Source organism: Gymnoscopelus braueri (assembly GCF_963280865.1).
Source record: "Gymnoscopelus braueri genome assembly, chromosome: 4".
Taxonomy (NCBI): domain Eukaryota; kingdom Metazoa; phylum Chordata; class Actinopteri; order Myctophiformes; family Myctophidae; genus Gymnoscopelus; species Gymnoscopelus braueri.
In genome coordinates, this window is record NC_137605.1 from 10,007,647 (window position 1) to 10,021,119 (window position 13,473).

Consider the following 13,473-nt stretch of genomic DNA (forward strand, 5'->3'; position numbering starts at 1 on the left):
AGCCTTTAAATGTCTTAATGGCCTTATGGATCAAAATGATCATGTGAACAGTTGTGGCTGTTTTCTGAGTGTTTCCTTAATTTTAGACAAGTGGGCTAGTCGTTTTTACTGTAAATATTGTTTAAACCAGTGGAATTGCTGCATATGATGCATCCATGTCAAGGGCCCTTTTAATACAAAAACCCACGGCAAATAAAGTCTGTCTACACCAGCCTTCATCAATAGTGTACATTCAGTGGTAAGGTTCGTTCAGAAATCAATTGAAGAACGCAGGAGCGAGCTTTCCATATATAGCCATTTCCCCTCGGGTTTTTTTCGGGCTTTCGGGCCTAACATGATGGTAATAGTCGGGTTCGGGCCAAGCCTCGGGCCGGCCCAGTTGGGCCCAGTTAGGGCCGAGCCTTAATTTTCAGGCCCGTTGAGAACTCTAGCACACGCACAGACCAACACACGCAGTGCCAGTGATACTTCTCTCTGTAATCTGTGTAATGTTAAAGATTACCCTTAGTTCTGTCCATTCATCAATCAACTTCTAAAATTAACATGTTTACATTAAATTAAAATACAAGCAGCTCAACCTGTCTTAAGACTTTTGCATCCCATCTCCCATAGTACAACATACATTACATCCCATAGCCCGAGGAGACGGTCGGGTGCGGTATCCAATAACGGATTTCAATATGACTTACGTCACTCCTTCTGACAAAAATAATACACAAAGGATACACTTGATTTATCCACACTCCAAGCACCTTGCGTAGCCTCCTCTCTCTTGGCTCCTTGAGAAGCAAATGACAACTTGCAACGCGATCAATTTCCGGGTCAAGGCTGCAGGAGGGCAGAGGTGAAATCTGGCTTTTCTGGGTCAGGGCCCACTTGAAAATCTTGGAAGTGTTCGTGGTCCATCTGAACACTTAACACATTGAGCGCCAGAGGTTTTTTAAAACGGGGTACAGCCAGTGCCAGCGTTTTTTACCGTTTATTGGCGATCTTTTTAGAGCTGCAGAAGCCACAACGAAGACCCGGATGTAAACAAACTGTGTCCGGGCGATGGCCAAGGGTCTCGTCTAACGACTGGATCAATAACATTTCTACCGCCATCCGCCATTGCAGAGAGATCGCCCGTTGAAAACGGCTTGTTTTGAACACCAAAAAATACCTTTTTCTCAAGATCCCATCATTGGGGCGGATGCACGTCCGCTTTTTGGGGATGACGTCACATCCATCCATTCCCTTTTTAAAGGGTCCTAGGATCATTCCTAAGTAGCGTTAGAGCGCCCTCTTGTAGAAAAAAATAATTTAATGTTACGTTTGTATTACGGGTGTATTTGCAAAAACGTAACATTAGCCTTTTGGCACTCATTGTGTTAACGTTAATTCTTTAAAATATTAATGTTATATTAGCATTCAAATCTTTGTGTTTTGCCAATTATTTGGAGGCCCACTTGCAATATCCTCACGGGCCCATCAGCGTTCAGAATCACTGATTCAGAACTAGTACCAGGTCGGTCCTGGGCTGTAAAACAGGAGAACTTAAGGTGATGTTTGTGCTCTCTTCCTCCCAGGCGTTGTGGAGGACGGCGGGGTGCGTGCTGGGAGGGGTGCTGGAGGCGGCGCTGGGTGCTGAGCTGTGCAGAGAGGGAGTGACGGAGTTGGGTCTCTACTGTGACCATCTGCTGGAGAACAGGTGACCATGTGATCAGTGTGGCTCACAGGTTCACAGTGTGCTCATAATGTTAACGTCTAATATTTGTATTTAGATTAAGCCTTTTATTCGTTTTTGTGGGGGATGTTTGATCCCTGAGTGGCTGAAGGGAAAAGGGTATTTCATATTCTTTGTGTATGTCTGTACATAGGGATTTATGGCCTGAACAGCAGAGAAAAGGAGGAAGAAAGAAAGAAAATACAAATGGAAATAGATTTTAGTGAATCAGATTTGTACCACATTCCTAGGTGGTTTGAAATGTGATTCAAATCTGAATTTCTAAACGTGTGTGTCAGTCTGGAAACTCACATACCGAAGCCTGATTTATACTTCATATTATGGGTGTTGCCAGCAGAAAATAGAAGATCTGCAAGCTCCCAACAACATGGTGGTGATGTGATGCGTTGTCAGCTTGTGAGATCTGCTATGATAAAGTATAGGGACGGCAGGTTGGAAGGGCTTAAGTGCTCCTCCGTTCCCCTCATGAACACCCCACACTCCTCTCTGAAAGCGTTGACTTTTTAAACGGTTAGCAAGGAGTTTTAATTGCAGCAGCAATAAAAACATTTAATGTTCTACTATCAAATCCAAAATAATGACACTGTGATTTCAGTAAACAAACCTCCTGTTGAACTCAACGATTGCGGTTTCTAAGCATGAAAATGCAGGGTTGTAAAAAATAACCACAACTCTCAATCACTGTTTTATTGCCACACGGACGGCCCCTGGAATGGAGCCCATAACACAACATTAACGTCTCTATATCGTCGCTGTCACGTGGAAACCTTGTATTTCCAAAACTGTTGCTTTTCAGGAAATGGAGAAAAAAAAAACATCTTTGTGCCAAATAGATACAATGTAGTTATTTAGTCACAAGCTCTTTTTAATACTTTTCATTGGTTCCCACTGGTTCCCACTTGGATCTTCTTCTACAAGCTCACAATGTGTCACGATGCAACCCGTTGTGAGCTTGTGTATCGGCTACTTTTGTGTGACACTGTAGTATGACAAAGTAGGGCGTAAATTTAGGAAAAAACATACGTTGAAATATGGAGATACAAGGTTTCTGCCCAACAGCAACGATGTGCTGCTGACAGATGTTTTGAACCTGTACCTTAAACACTATTTTGGGCATGTCTTTACAGGCCGAAATGTTCGAATGTTTTAAAAGAGATTTTCACAAACTTTAAAAAATACCATAATCTGCAAGCTCACAACGCGCCACATTGTGACGTGTTATAAATACGGCTATGAATAAAATAAAGTTCTGTTTTTTCTTTTTTGTATTTACTTGTTAACTCTCTCTCAGTGCCAATGAAATAAAAAAATATGTTCATGCTGTGCCAGCATTTTTTTAAGTAAAAAAAAGTGCTCAGGAGCCAAGATACAGCCCTTTTCAGTAATAAGTTAAACAAGAACTGAATGGAGCAGCAAATCTTTGGATCACGATATATTGGGTTCTGAACATTCTTTTCCCAAAAAAAAAAAAAAAAAAAATATATATATATTTTTTTTTTATTAAAAACTCGGCATAACTCGTTCTTGGCACTGATGGCATTCAGAAAAAACTCAGGATAACTCGTTTTTGGCACTGAGGGCATTCAGAAAAAACTCAGGATAACTCGTTTTTGGCACTGAGGGCATTCAGAAAAAACTCAGGATAACTCGTTTTTGGCCCTCAGAGAGTTAACACATTGACTGCCAGAATTATTTCAGATTTTTTGCAGTTTATTGCCAGAGATTTTTCATTGAAAAAAAAAAAAGTACTCAGGAGCCGAGATACAGACTTTTTAAGTTTTAAGTTAACAAGGAAGTGGATGGGAGTCTAGATCTTCGAAAAATCATATCTCCTTGGTCTTTGGGTCAAATAATATTATTATTATTTTTTAAACAAAAAAAAAACTTTTTTTTCTTTTTTCTAAAAACGAGTTAACTCGTTCTTGGCAATCAATGTGTTAAATGTTCTTTTCATATATGTTTAATATATCCTACTTTATAACATAAAGGAACCTCTGTCAGTCCGTCTGATCTGCATATTTGGGTTGAGTTATTCATCTGAACTTACACACACAGGCATTGACCGTTAGTATGAAGACTGTGAGGAAGTTTTTCACTTCACAATCAAATGAGTTTGATTTATCCGCCGTGTCCACAGACATCCTTTTATGAGCTGAGGGCCGATATCATGTCCATAGCACTAGCACGCACATTGACACGCTTCCGTGCCGGCTCGTAAATGGCCGGGTTGTCACACACACACCACACCACAGGATGAAATGATGAGCAGCACTCATCATCAAAAGTGTAACTATGCAGAATTGAGCGCATAACCCGAAAGCCTGCATATAGTTCAATCCCCGCGTATGGACTAGTATATCATTGCTGTCGGGCAGAAACGTCTTATCTCCATATTTTAACTTTTTGTGTTTTTTTGTAAATTAACGCCCTACTTGATCATACTACAGCGTCACACAAAAACATAAAAAGTAGCAGATCTACAATCTCAAAACTTGTGTATCTGCAATTTTGCTATTTTTTATTTGAACAGTTTTGGACTGGTAAACGTGTATCTTATCAGAAAGTTAATTGTTTATTTTCATTATTAGTTTGGTTATAGGTATAGAAACTTGAATCAAATCTAAATCTAGCAATCAATCGATAGCTAGATTTTGCACCTTATTGTAAAAAAGTTCACAATGTGTTCCCTACGGAGGGGGGGCGGCGTGTGATCGGAACGTTTTTCACATGAACCAGTTGAACCCCCTAGGAGATCTTGCGTAAAACAAACCTGTTGTCTCTCCACACAGCTCTTTGTCTCTGGTGGAGGTGGAGGACAGATGTAAGGAGGCTGCGTCTCTCAGACCTGTCCTCTCCACCCTGGAGCTCCAGAGGCAGGACGTCCAACAGCTGTTCCAGGTCAGTGACGATGAGAAGACCCACTTCTGTACTTTACGACTGTCTACGACTGTCTGCTTTAATTTCCAGAAATATATATATTTTTTAAGTTTAAGAAATGGTGAAAATAGCAGATCTACAAGCTCACAACGCGGCGCGAAGCGACGCGTTGTGAGTTAGGGAACCACTGTCCTGAAATATAAAACTCATACAGTGTAGACTAGGATAAACAAGTGAAATTGACGTGATGAAACCCAAAATAAATGAGCAGACAAAATTGGGAACGGAACGTTCTAACGTTTAAGCTGATGAATGATCTTTGTGGTTCTGTTGGTTTGTGTTAAACTGATGGAGTGTCAGTCCAGGGTGTGATGACTGTTTGTTTTGCTGTAGAGCAACGAGCTGAGACTGCAGCTCATTGAAGAGCAGATGACCGGGCCCAATGTGACAGTGTACAGGCAAGTACACACACACACACACACACACACACACACACACACACACACACACACACACACACACACACACACACACACACGTGAATCCCGTGGCAGAGGTTAACAACATCTCATATTAAAGGAGTAGTTCACCCAAAAAAATTATGTAGTCTCCGTTGACCAGCCACCCCGTCATCGAATTATTGGCCCCAGAATGTGACAAACACAAATAGATCTCCATGAATTCAAGGCTTCATGGGGTGTGTAATTGATAGAAAATAAGTAATTTTTCAACCACACATCTCACATTAACAATACCTCAAATTAAAAACATGTCACCGCTGTCAGGTGGAAACCTTGTGTGTAGTGACGCATATTATTTAGTGACACTCACTCACTCTCTCACTCACTCACTCACTACATGCTGTTCATCACAGACATACTGGCGCTCATTTATCAACGGAGCGTAAAAAACGGCTTATATTTTTCCATAAATGCGGCCCTACACCAACGTCGAAGTCACATTTATCAACGAATCCTATACAGCCAATCCTAGCGTACATCGGGTCGGAGCTTTGATAAATCTCACGTCTAAAAACGAGCGCCATTTAAATAACACGCCCTTAAATATTCTCGAAACACCCCGATTTTACGACATGAAGAACCAGAATACGACCAAACAAAGCATGGAAAGCCAATAAGAAAGAGTTTCGCCGCCTCGCCTCGCTGCCTGTCAAGTCACACACACACACACACACACACACACACACACACACACACACACACACACACACATGCACACGCCTCCCTCTCTCTCTCTCACACACACACACACACGCCTCTCTCTGTCTCTCACACACACACACACACACGCCCAACTGTGTCTTTTCCGTTACGGTACAGTCTTTGTCACGTAGGCTTGTAGCCTACATGAATGACATATTATGATACCAATCACATCGCCATGAATGGAATACGTTTGTATATTTATTTACCCCATACAGAGCAGTGCGCGTTCGAGTTACATTAAAATAAAGCAGTCATGTAGGCTATTCCCCATGAGACTCGGGCGGGTGTGCAGTGATCCCTTGCTGCCACGTTAATAAGAGATTGGAATGTTGGGTTTATATCCTTAACCCAGCCAGGTTGTAGCCTTCATAACTCTCTATGACATAACTCCATACCATAGAACAAGCTACTGTAAGTTTGTAGACCTCACTGTCCATGAAAAGATGGTCGGGAGTCCCGACTCATGGAAAGCGCTCGTATATTTTGAAAATGGCAGATCTACAAGCTCACATGTCAAACGTCATGATGTGACGCTTGTGAGCTTGTAGATCTGCTATTTTCAATGCAGCCAGATCTGCAATCTTATCTGAATGACTGTTAAAGCAGTTTGTTTAAATTACTTTATAAAATGTTATATTTTCACAGGGATTATTAGTGTAGATATACATTTTGGAGTGGATTATGTGTCCAGATGCCTGTCAGACAGTCAGACAATGCTGCTCCGCAGGTCTAGAATGGAATAAACGGGCGCAGCCATCGTCAACAACTGCTATGGACCAGACGTGAGATCTCAGCATACCGTAGGCTGAAACCAACGTCAGGATATATTGATAAATGCCGAAAGTTGTGGTGATCTCGCCGTACGCCCATTATTTGGTCTGCACCGCGTTGATAAATGAGGGCCACTGTGTTCTATGAGCCATGTCATGCTTACTTTGTGTGTGTGTGTGTGTGTGTGTGTGTGTGTGTGTGTTTTCCAGATGTGGAGACAGTGTAGGAGTGTGTAATGGACCTCTTCTTCCTCACACTGGCCTCATCAAGGTCTTCAAAATGTTACAGGTATGTGTGTGTGTGCACACACTGACAGTAGGCCAAGAAATATTCTGTGACCCAGGGGGATAGCGCCCTCTAGCGGCAGTTATGTAAGACTTTGGTGCTCTATAGGCCAAGAAACCAACTCCCAGCATTTTTCCCCATGTTCTATATTTTTTTATATATTGTACTTTTATTTCATAAATAATGTCAATGGCATACATTATTGCATAATTGTATTTTATTATTATTAACTATTATTATACATTTTTATCATAATTGTCATAACCGTCTTTGCATAATTTAGTAGAACGGGGAATCACCTTGGGAAGCCATCTTGAATTTGCCAATAAACAATTAACTGATAGTAATTACACTGATTCTGTCGCATACCTTGAGCTCTAAAACCTAGGGTTAGACTAAAAGAAACACATTTCTAGGTTGAACAGTAACACCAATTTAAAGCTCCCGGCAGCCATCTTGAAAATGACACCTTTCCAGAAGTTAGATTTTCTCAGACTTTTAGTATGCTATTTAGCATGCCCAATAGTAACAGAATCCAAAATATTTTCTACCAATTATTTTTGGGTTCAACCATATTAACAGGCTTTTGACATACCGACTCAGTGGAGTTTAACCTTTGACCAGGCAGGCACCAGGGGCCTAATCAGCCAATCATAGTCTTCGTCACAGAGTCTACTACTGTTGGTGGCGTCTGATTGGTAGACAATAACCGTCTCATCATCTCCCGTCCAGGTGTCTCCCGTGACCTTAGCCAATCAGCCGCAGACGTCGGGTCTGATGCGGTTGCTGGGCGTGGCGTTTCCAGGAGAGCGGGAGAGGAAGGTGTGGGAGGAGGAGAAGGAGGAGGCGAGGAGGAGAGACCACAGACGCATTGGGACGGTAATTATGTCACAATGACATCATAGTAGATAGCGTCGCTGTCGGGCAGAAACCTTGTATCTCCATATTTCATCTTTTTTTATGGCGTGGCTCTGCAAGTAGCTAGCCTTGTGTGTGTGTGTGTGTGTGTGTGTGTGTGTGTGTGTGTGTGTGTGTGTGTGTGTGTGGTGCTAACCTCACAAAACGCTGGACCGCTGAGCGCCAAACTTTGTATGCACACTGCCAGCAGGCCACAGAATACCTCTACAATGTTTATATATATATTATTCATGTATGTTAAATAATTTTACTGTGTGTGTTTTTATTGTTTATTGTTGTTTATGATGTGTTGTGTTTTTAGGACCAGAGTCTGTTCTTCTTCAATGACGTCAGTCCTGGAAGTTGCTTCTTTCTGCCCAAAGGAGCTCATATTTACAACACACTGACTGACCTGATGAAGGTACACACACACACTTTATCAAGGAACACACATGGTCGTTCAGTTGGTCTCTCTCTCTCTCTCTCTCACTCACTCACTCACTCACTCACTCACTCACTCACAAACACACACCCCCCCACACACACACACACACACACACACACACACACACACACACACACAGCCATAGCATCCCCTAAAACTATTAATTTTTTGCAGACATTCTCAAAGACGGCAAAAATAGCCGATCTACAAGCTCACAACGCCTTGCATTGCGACGCATTGTGAGCTTGTAGATCGGCAATTTTTTTGCAGAGCGATATTGTAAAAAATATTACCAGAGAACCTGGGTCATGAGAGTAACCTTAGGGCTTAAAGCTGCACTATGTAACTTTCCTCTTCTACCCCGGATTTGAACCTGGTTTCCTGCGCAAGTGCTGCATTTTAGAGCTAATAGAGCCTGCCTGCTTGCTCAGGGGATAAATTGAATCTTTCTTGACCATCAGGTCAAAATGCGTGTCAGATCCTGTGTCTAGGTGAGACATGAGCTTTGACACCATCTAAATGTCTCAATAGAAGAGCAGGGAGACACAACACAACCACCCCGATTTATATATGTCAGTGGTTCTCAAACCTTTTTAGCCCAAGACCCAAAAGATGAATTAGACGTTTGCTCGTGACCCAAACTAGTGAAAATGGCAGATCTACAAGCTCACAGCGTGTTGCTTTGCGCCGTGTTGTGAGCTTGTAGATCTGCGATTTTCTCTACTTCTCAAACTTTTTTTTCTAATAAATCATATATTTTTTTTCATTGTATTTATGAAATACATTTGAAAAAATTAGGATTTTTTTTTAATTGATGGAACGTTTTGATTTCTTTGGTAAACCATTTTTTTATGTTTTGAAATAATATATCTCTGCTGTCCGGCAGCAACCAGCTAACTCCATTTTGACGCTTTTGCATTTTTTTCCCATAAATCAGGGCCATTGAACACCCTTTACGTCTGTGTGTTGGTAAAAAAAATATTTAATCAATGAAAAGCATTAAAAAGCGCTTCTGACAAAACCAGCTAACTCCATTGGATCCTCAAAATGTCTGCTAAACCAGCAGACTCCAGGCTCCACCCCCTTTTGACCTCCAACCTCATTGTGAGCTTGGAGGTCCATTCAGCTGTTCTTATCAATGATGAACAAAACCTCCTAACTCCACTTTTTTTCATTTGAATGAACACTTTGGAGTTAGCTGGTTTCTGCTGGACAGCAGAGATATATATTTTTAAATGTAGGAAACGGAAAAAAGGAGATATTTCCTTGCGACCGGAACCCGAAACAGTGGTATAAGTTATATTGTATTAACATACTCTACCATGCAGATTAGACAAAATTACATTTTATGCATTAAAAAAAAAGTTACCTAGTGATGCTTTAACACACTCACCGTTAAAGGGGAGAATTCTCCCCTTTTCAGTCAATGGTGTTTACCGCCAAAGGGGAGAATTCTCCCCTTTTAAAAAAAAAAAATTATTTTGTTTTTGAATTTCTAAAAGGTTTCTCAAATTTGAGTATAATTTTCCGTTATTCACAACGAATTAATTAAATTAATTAAAACATTTAATTTAACTGACAAATAATTCACATTTTTTTCGATAAAAAAAATTAATGAAAACCCTGGCAGTGGGTGAGTACATTATGAATAAACTCTGGCAGTCAATGTGTGCAGTTAATCATAATAACATGGACATTACTGCAGTCAGCCTCAGATGAACTGCAGTGTGCTCTCAGATTACATCTACAACAGAACATATTAAGCTCATTGCTTTCATTTCATTTCCTACAAAGTGTTTTTCCCCCTCCTATCATCTGTCCAGCTCTTATCCTCATATCTCTGCAGTACAGTAGGGAGGATTGTTGTAATGGATAGAACATGGAGGCAGCTGGTGTATGTTTAGTCAAACACTTAAGCCCATTAAAAGAGAAATACTATTTAGAAAAGGGGGGGAAGAAATTACATGAAACTGGCACAGCTAAAATATTGGAAGATCAATTTCATATCCACCCAGCTTGTGGATAGGCTATTTTCAGCCAATGTTCATCCCTGAATAGGGACAAGGGTTCAAGTGCTTAATTAATTATTTTATAGTATGATTTAGTCATGTAATTAAATTTGTGTTTTACTTAAATTTGTATTATACTATGAGGCTTTATCAGTCTCTCTCTTTTCCTGCCGATGGTATAATTCAGGATGAATTATTATTAATATAATGTATTCTAATTTGTCAAATGAATGTAATCAATCAGTCTCTCTTTCTCCTCTTCTAGAGTGAATATAAGAGGCGGGGCTTCCAGGAGGTCGTGACCCCGACCTTGTACAGCAAGGCATTGTGGGAGCGTTCGGGTCACTGGGAGCATTACTGTGACAACATGTTCACCGTGGCAACCGAGGACAGTCACACCTACGCTCTGAAACCAATGAACTGTCCTGCACACTGGTACACACACACACACACACACACACACACAACTTTTGAATTTTGACCTGGTAATGACCAGTCCAGGTCCATTCGTCCTGAAATGAGTTGTTGCTAATTCTTGATGCGTGTGTGTGTGTGTGTGTGTGACTGTGTCTGTAGTGTGATGTTTGAGCAGGATGTGAGGTCATGGAGGGAGCTTCCTCTCCGCTGGGCAGACTTTGGAGTTCTGCACAGAAACGAGTTGTCTGGGGCGCTGAGTGGCCTCACTCGGGTCCGCAGGTTCTGTCAGGACGACGCCCACATCTTCTGCATGCCAGAGCAGGTACACACACACACACACACACACACACACACACACACACACACACACACCATGCTGTCGTCCATTGTGTCAGTGCAGTGATTCTTTTTCATTTCAAGGGACCCCCATTTGATAAGATGTTGTTTTATCTCTGGGAGCCCAACCCCAAAGAACATTTTTATTGTTAGACAGTTTCTGGAGTCTGGGATTCTGGACCCAATGACAGAGACCATATTGGACCAAATCGTGTCTCTGTCTGTCTGTCTGTCTGTCTGTCGTCAGTGTACTGCAGGTATAGGCATAATCAAAATAGACATTCATGTACATTCTCTGGTACACTAGGCTTGCATAGCCAGACAACTATTCCACAATCTCTGAATGCTATATAGAGTCTGGGAACTACACCTATTTACAACTATTTATATTTACTTTAGGACAAAACCTTGCAATATCCTCACGGCCCACCGGCGGTCCCCGGCCCATAGGTTGGGAAACGCTTCCGTAGAGGCCTCGACAAAACACTGTTTCCGTTCTTTAATAAAAAGGCTGGAATTACTGTGGCCAGAACAAAGGGCACTCAGCTCAACTCCCCTGAATAAATAAGGTAGTGATAGTAAGTTAGTAATAAAGAATAAGTGAGGGTTAAAAAAAGGGACCGGAACAGAGTTAATGTTAGACCAGTGGTGTGCACACGTCACACAATGCTGTGCGGAAGCCACAGTTGATAACATTAACGTTTGTTATCCTCATTGAGTAAATATACACACACACACACACACACACACACGCGCGCACGCGCGCGCGCGCGCGCGCGCGCGCGCACACACACACACACACACACACACACACACAATAGAGCTGTGGTTCGCAAACCCTTAAATTTCAAGGACCCCCGTTTTGTATGCATATTAGGGCAACAGACCCCCATAACTCTGACGATGTACAAATGGAACCAAATGGACCCTTAAGGGTCCATTTGTTTCCATTTGTACACTGTCAGAGTCAAAATATACCCACTTTGACTGTGTACAAATGGAACCAAATGGACCCGTAAGGGTCATATACGTATATTTCAACATGTACAGGTTTTTTGTTGTTGAATAATATAATGTCGAAGCACTGTAGAACTAATCAGGAAAGTGTTGCAAACATTAATCATAATAAAAACTAAAAAAGAGGATATCTTGGGGATCAATAAAGTGCAATCCATGTTAATGGTACAATTAAAAATCATTTAAAAAATACTATACTCTATATCGTTGCCATCGGGGAGATGTTTTTTCCGTATATGAATGCCCTACTTGTCAGACTGCGGTGTCACGCAAAAGTAGCAAAAATAGTAGATCTACAAGCTTGAAACGCGTCGCATAGCTTGCAGATCTGCTATTTTTGCTACTTTTTATTTAGAATTCTGAAAAGTAACATTTTTGGACATAATGGTTTCCACCCGACAGCAGCAATATTTTAAATGGTCAAATGAAATCAACAAAAGTCGTTACTGCAAGTCTAATCGAAATTCATCTTGCATTAAAGAATGTTTGGGAAGAAAATACTATAATAAAACGTTCTAATGTGATTAGAATGTGATTTTATACATCCATAGTGTTGTAGCATAACTTAAGGCTGATTATTTTTAAGACTATAATAATTTTTACCATCAATATATAATCCGTACATCCCTATGCATTGTAGTGCGTTTTGAGCTTGTTAATCTGCAATTTTCTTGTGGTATTTTTGAAAGAATTGTGATTTATTTTTATTTTTATAGAATTGACCTATGTATTGGGAAATGTGGGAACACACGCTACTGATATAGTCAATTAAAAAGTAATTCATAAAATTTTGTGTAGTTTAATATATTGCAATACTAATGTTGTGGTTGTCACACCTGGACCAGCGTGGAAAGTCCCCAGCACTAATAGTTGTCCTGTGTTCTCCTGTTAGCATTGAATCACATGAGCGCTGATGTGTTTACCTCTACTACACTGTGTGTGTGTGTGTGTCTGTCCATCCACAATCATGTTATTATTCTTGTGTCCATTAGGGGGCACTCAATCATCTGAGAGAGTTAAATATTTGCTTAAAGGAAAAATAAATGAATACATAAACTCTTTCAAAGGTGTTTATTTAAGATGCCAGACAGGAACACACATAATCATATCGAGACATGAATTTCAATAAAGTACATTCACAACATGTGTGCATACATAAGACTGTCAAAAGGAATACAATTCAATGAGTAATTGTGTGTGTGTGTCCTTGAATTACTATACTATACAAGTATAAGGGGAGTTAGCCTTGTAATAATTAGGTAAAGATGCAGGTTAGGATTAGAATGATGCATGTAAAAGTCATGTTTAGGGGTTGGGGGTTAGAGTTTTCCCTATTTTATACTTAGTTGTGTTGCTGATGTCACTCACCGAGAAATTGTCGATCTACAAACATAGAAATGTGTCGCAGCGTGGCGCGTTGAGTTTGTAGCTCTGCCATTTGTCCTCTGTTTTTTTTTAGCTATTTACAAT

The 13,473-nt window shown here is 40.8% G+C and overlaps 1 protein-coding gene across 2 annotated transcripts in view; it reads left to right on the forward strand.

The window, feature by feature from the left end:
• The window catches only part of tars2 (threonyl-tRNA synthetase 2, mitochondrial), a 41,689-nt gene that overhangs the window by 4,109 nt on the left and 24,107 nt on the right, over positions 1–13,473 (forward strand). For both annotated transcript variants that reach the window (XM_080427571.1, XM_080427572.1), the window contains exons 4-11: positions 1,566–1,687; positions 4,513–4,621; positions 4,994–5,058; positions 6,807–6,885; positions 7,615–7,761; positions 8,102–8,200; positions 10,499–10,668; positions 10,810–10,972. In XM_080427571.1, the coding sequence (XP_080283697.1) occupies positions 1,566–1,687; positions 4,513–4,621; positions 4,994–5,058; positions 6,807–6,885; positions 7,615–7,761; positions 8,102–8,200; positions 10,499–10,668; positions 10,810–10,972 (954 nt within the window). The remainder of the gene's footprint in view (positions 1–1,565; positions 1,688–4,512; positions 4,622–4,993; positions 5,059–6,806; positions 6,886–7,614; positions 7,762–8,101; positions 8,201–10,498; positions 10,669–10,809; positions 10,973–13,473) is intronic.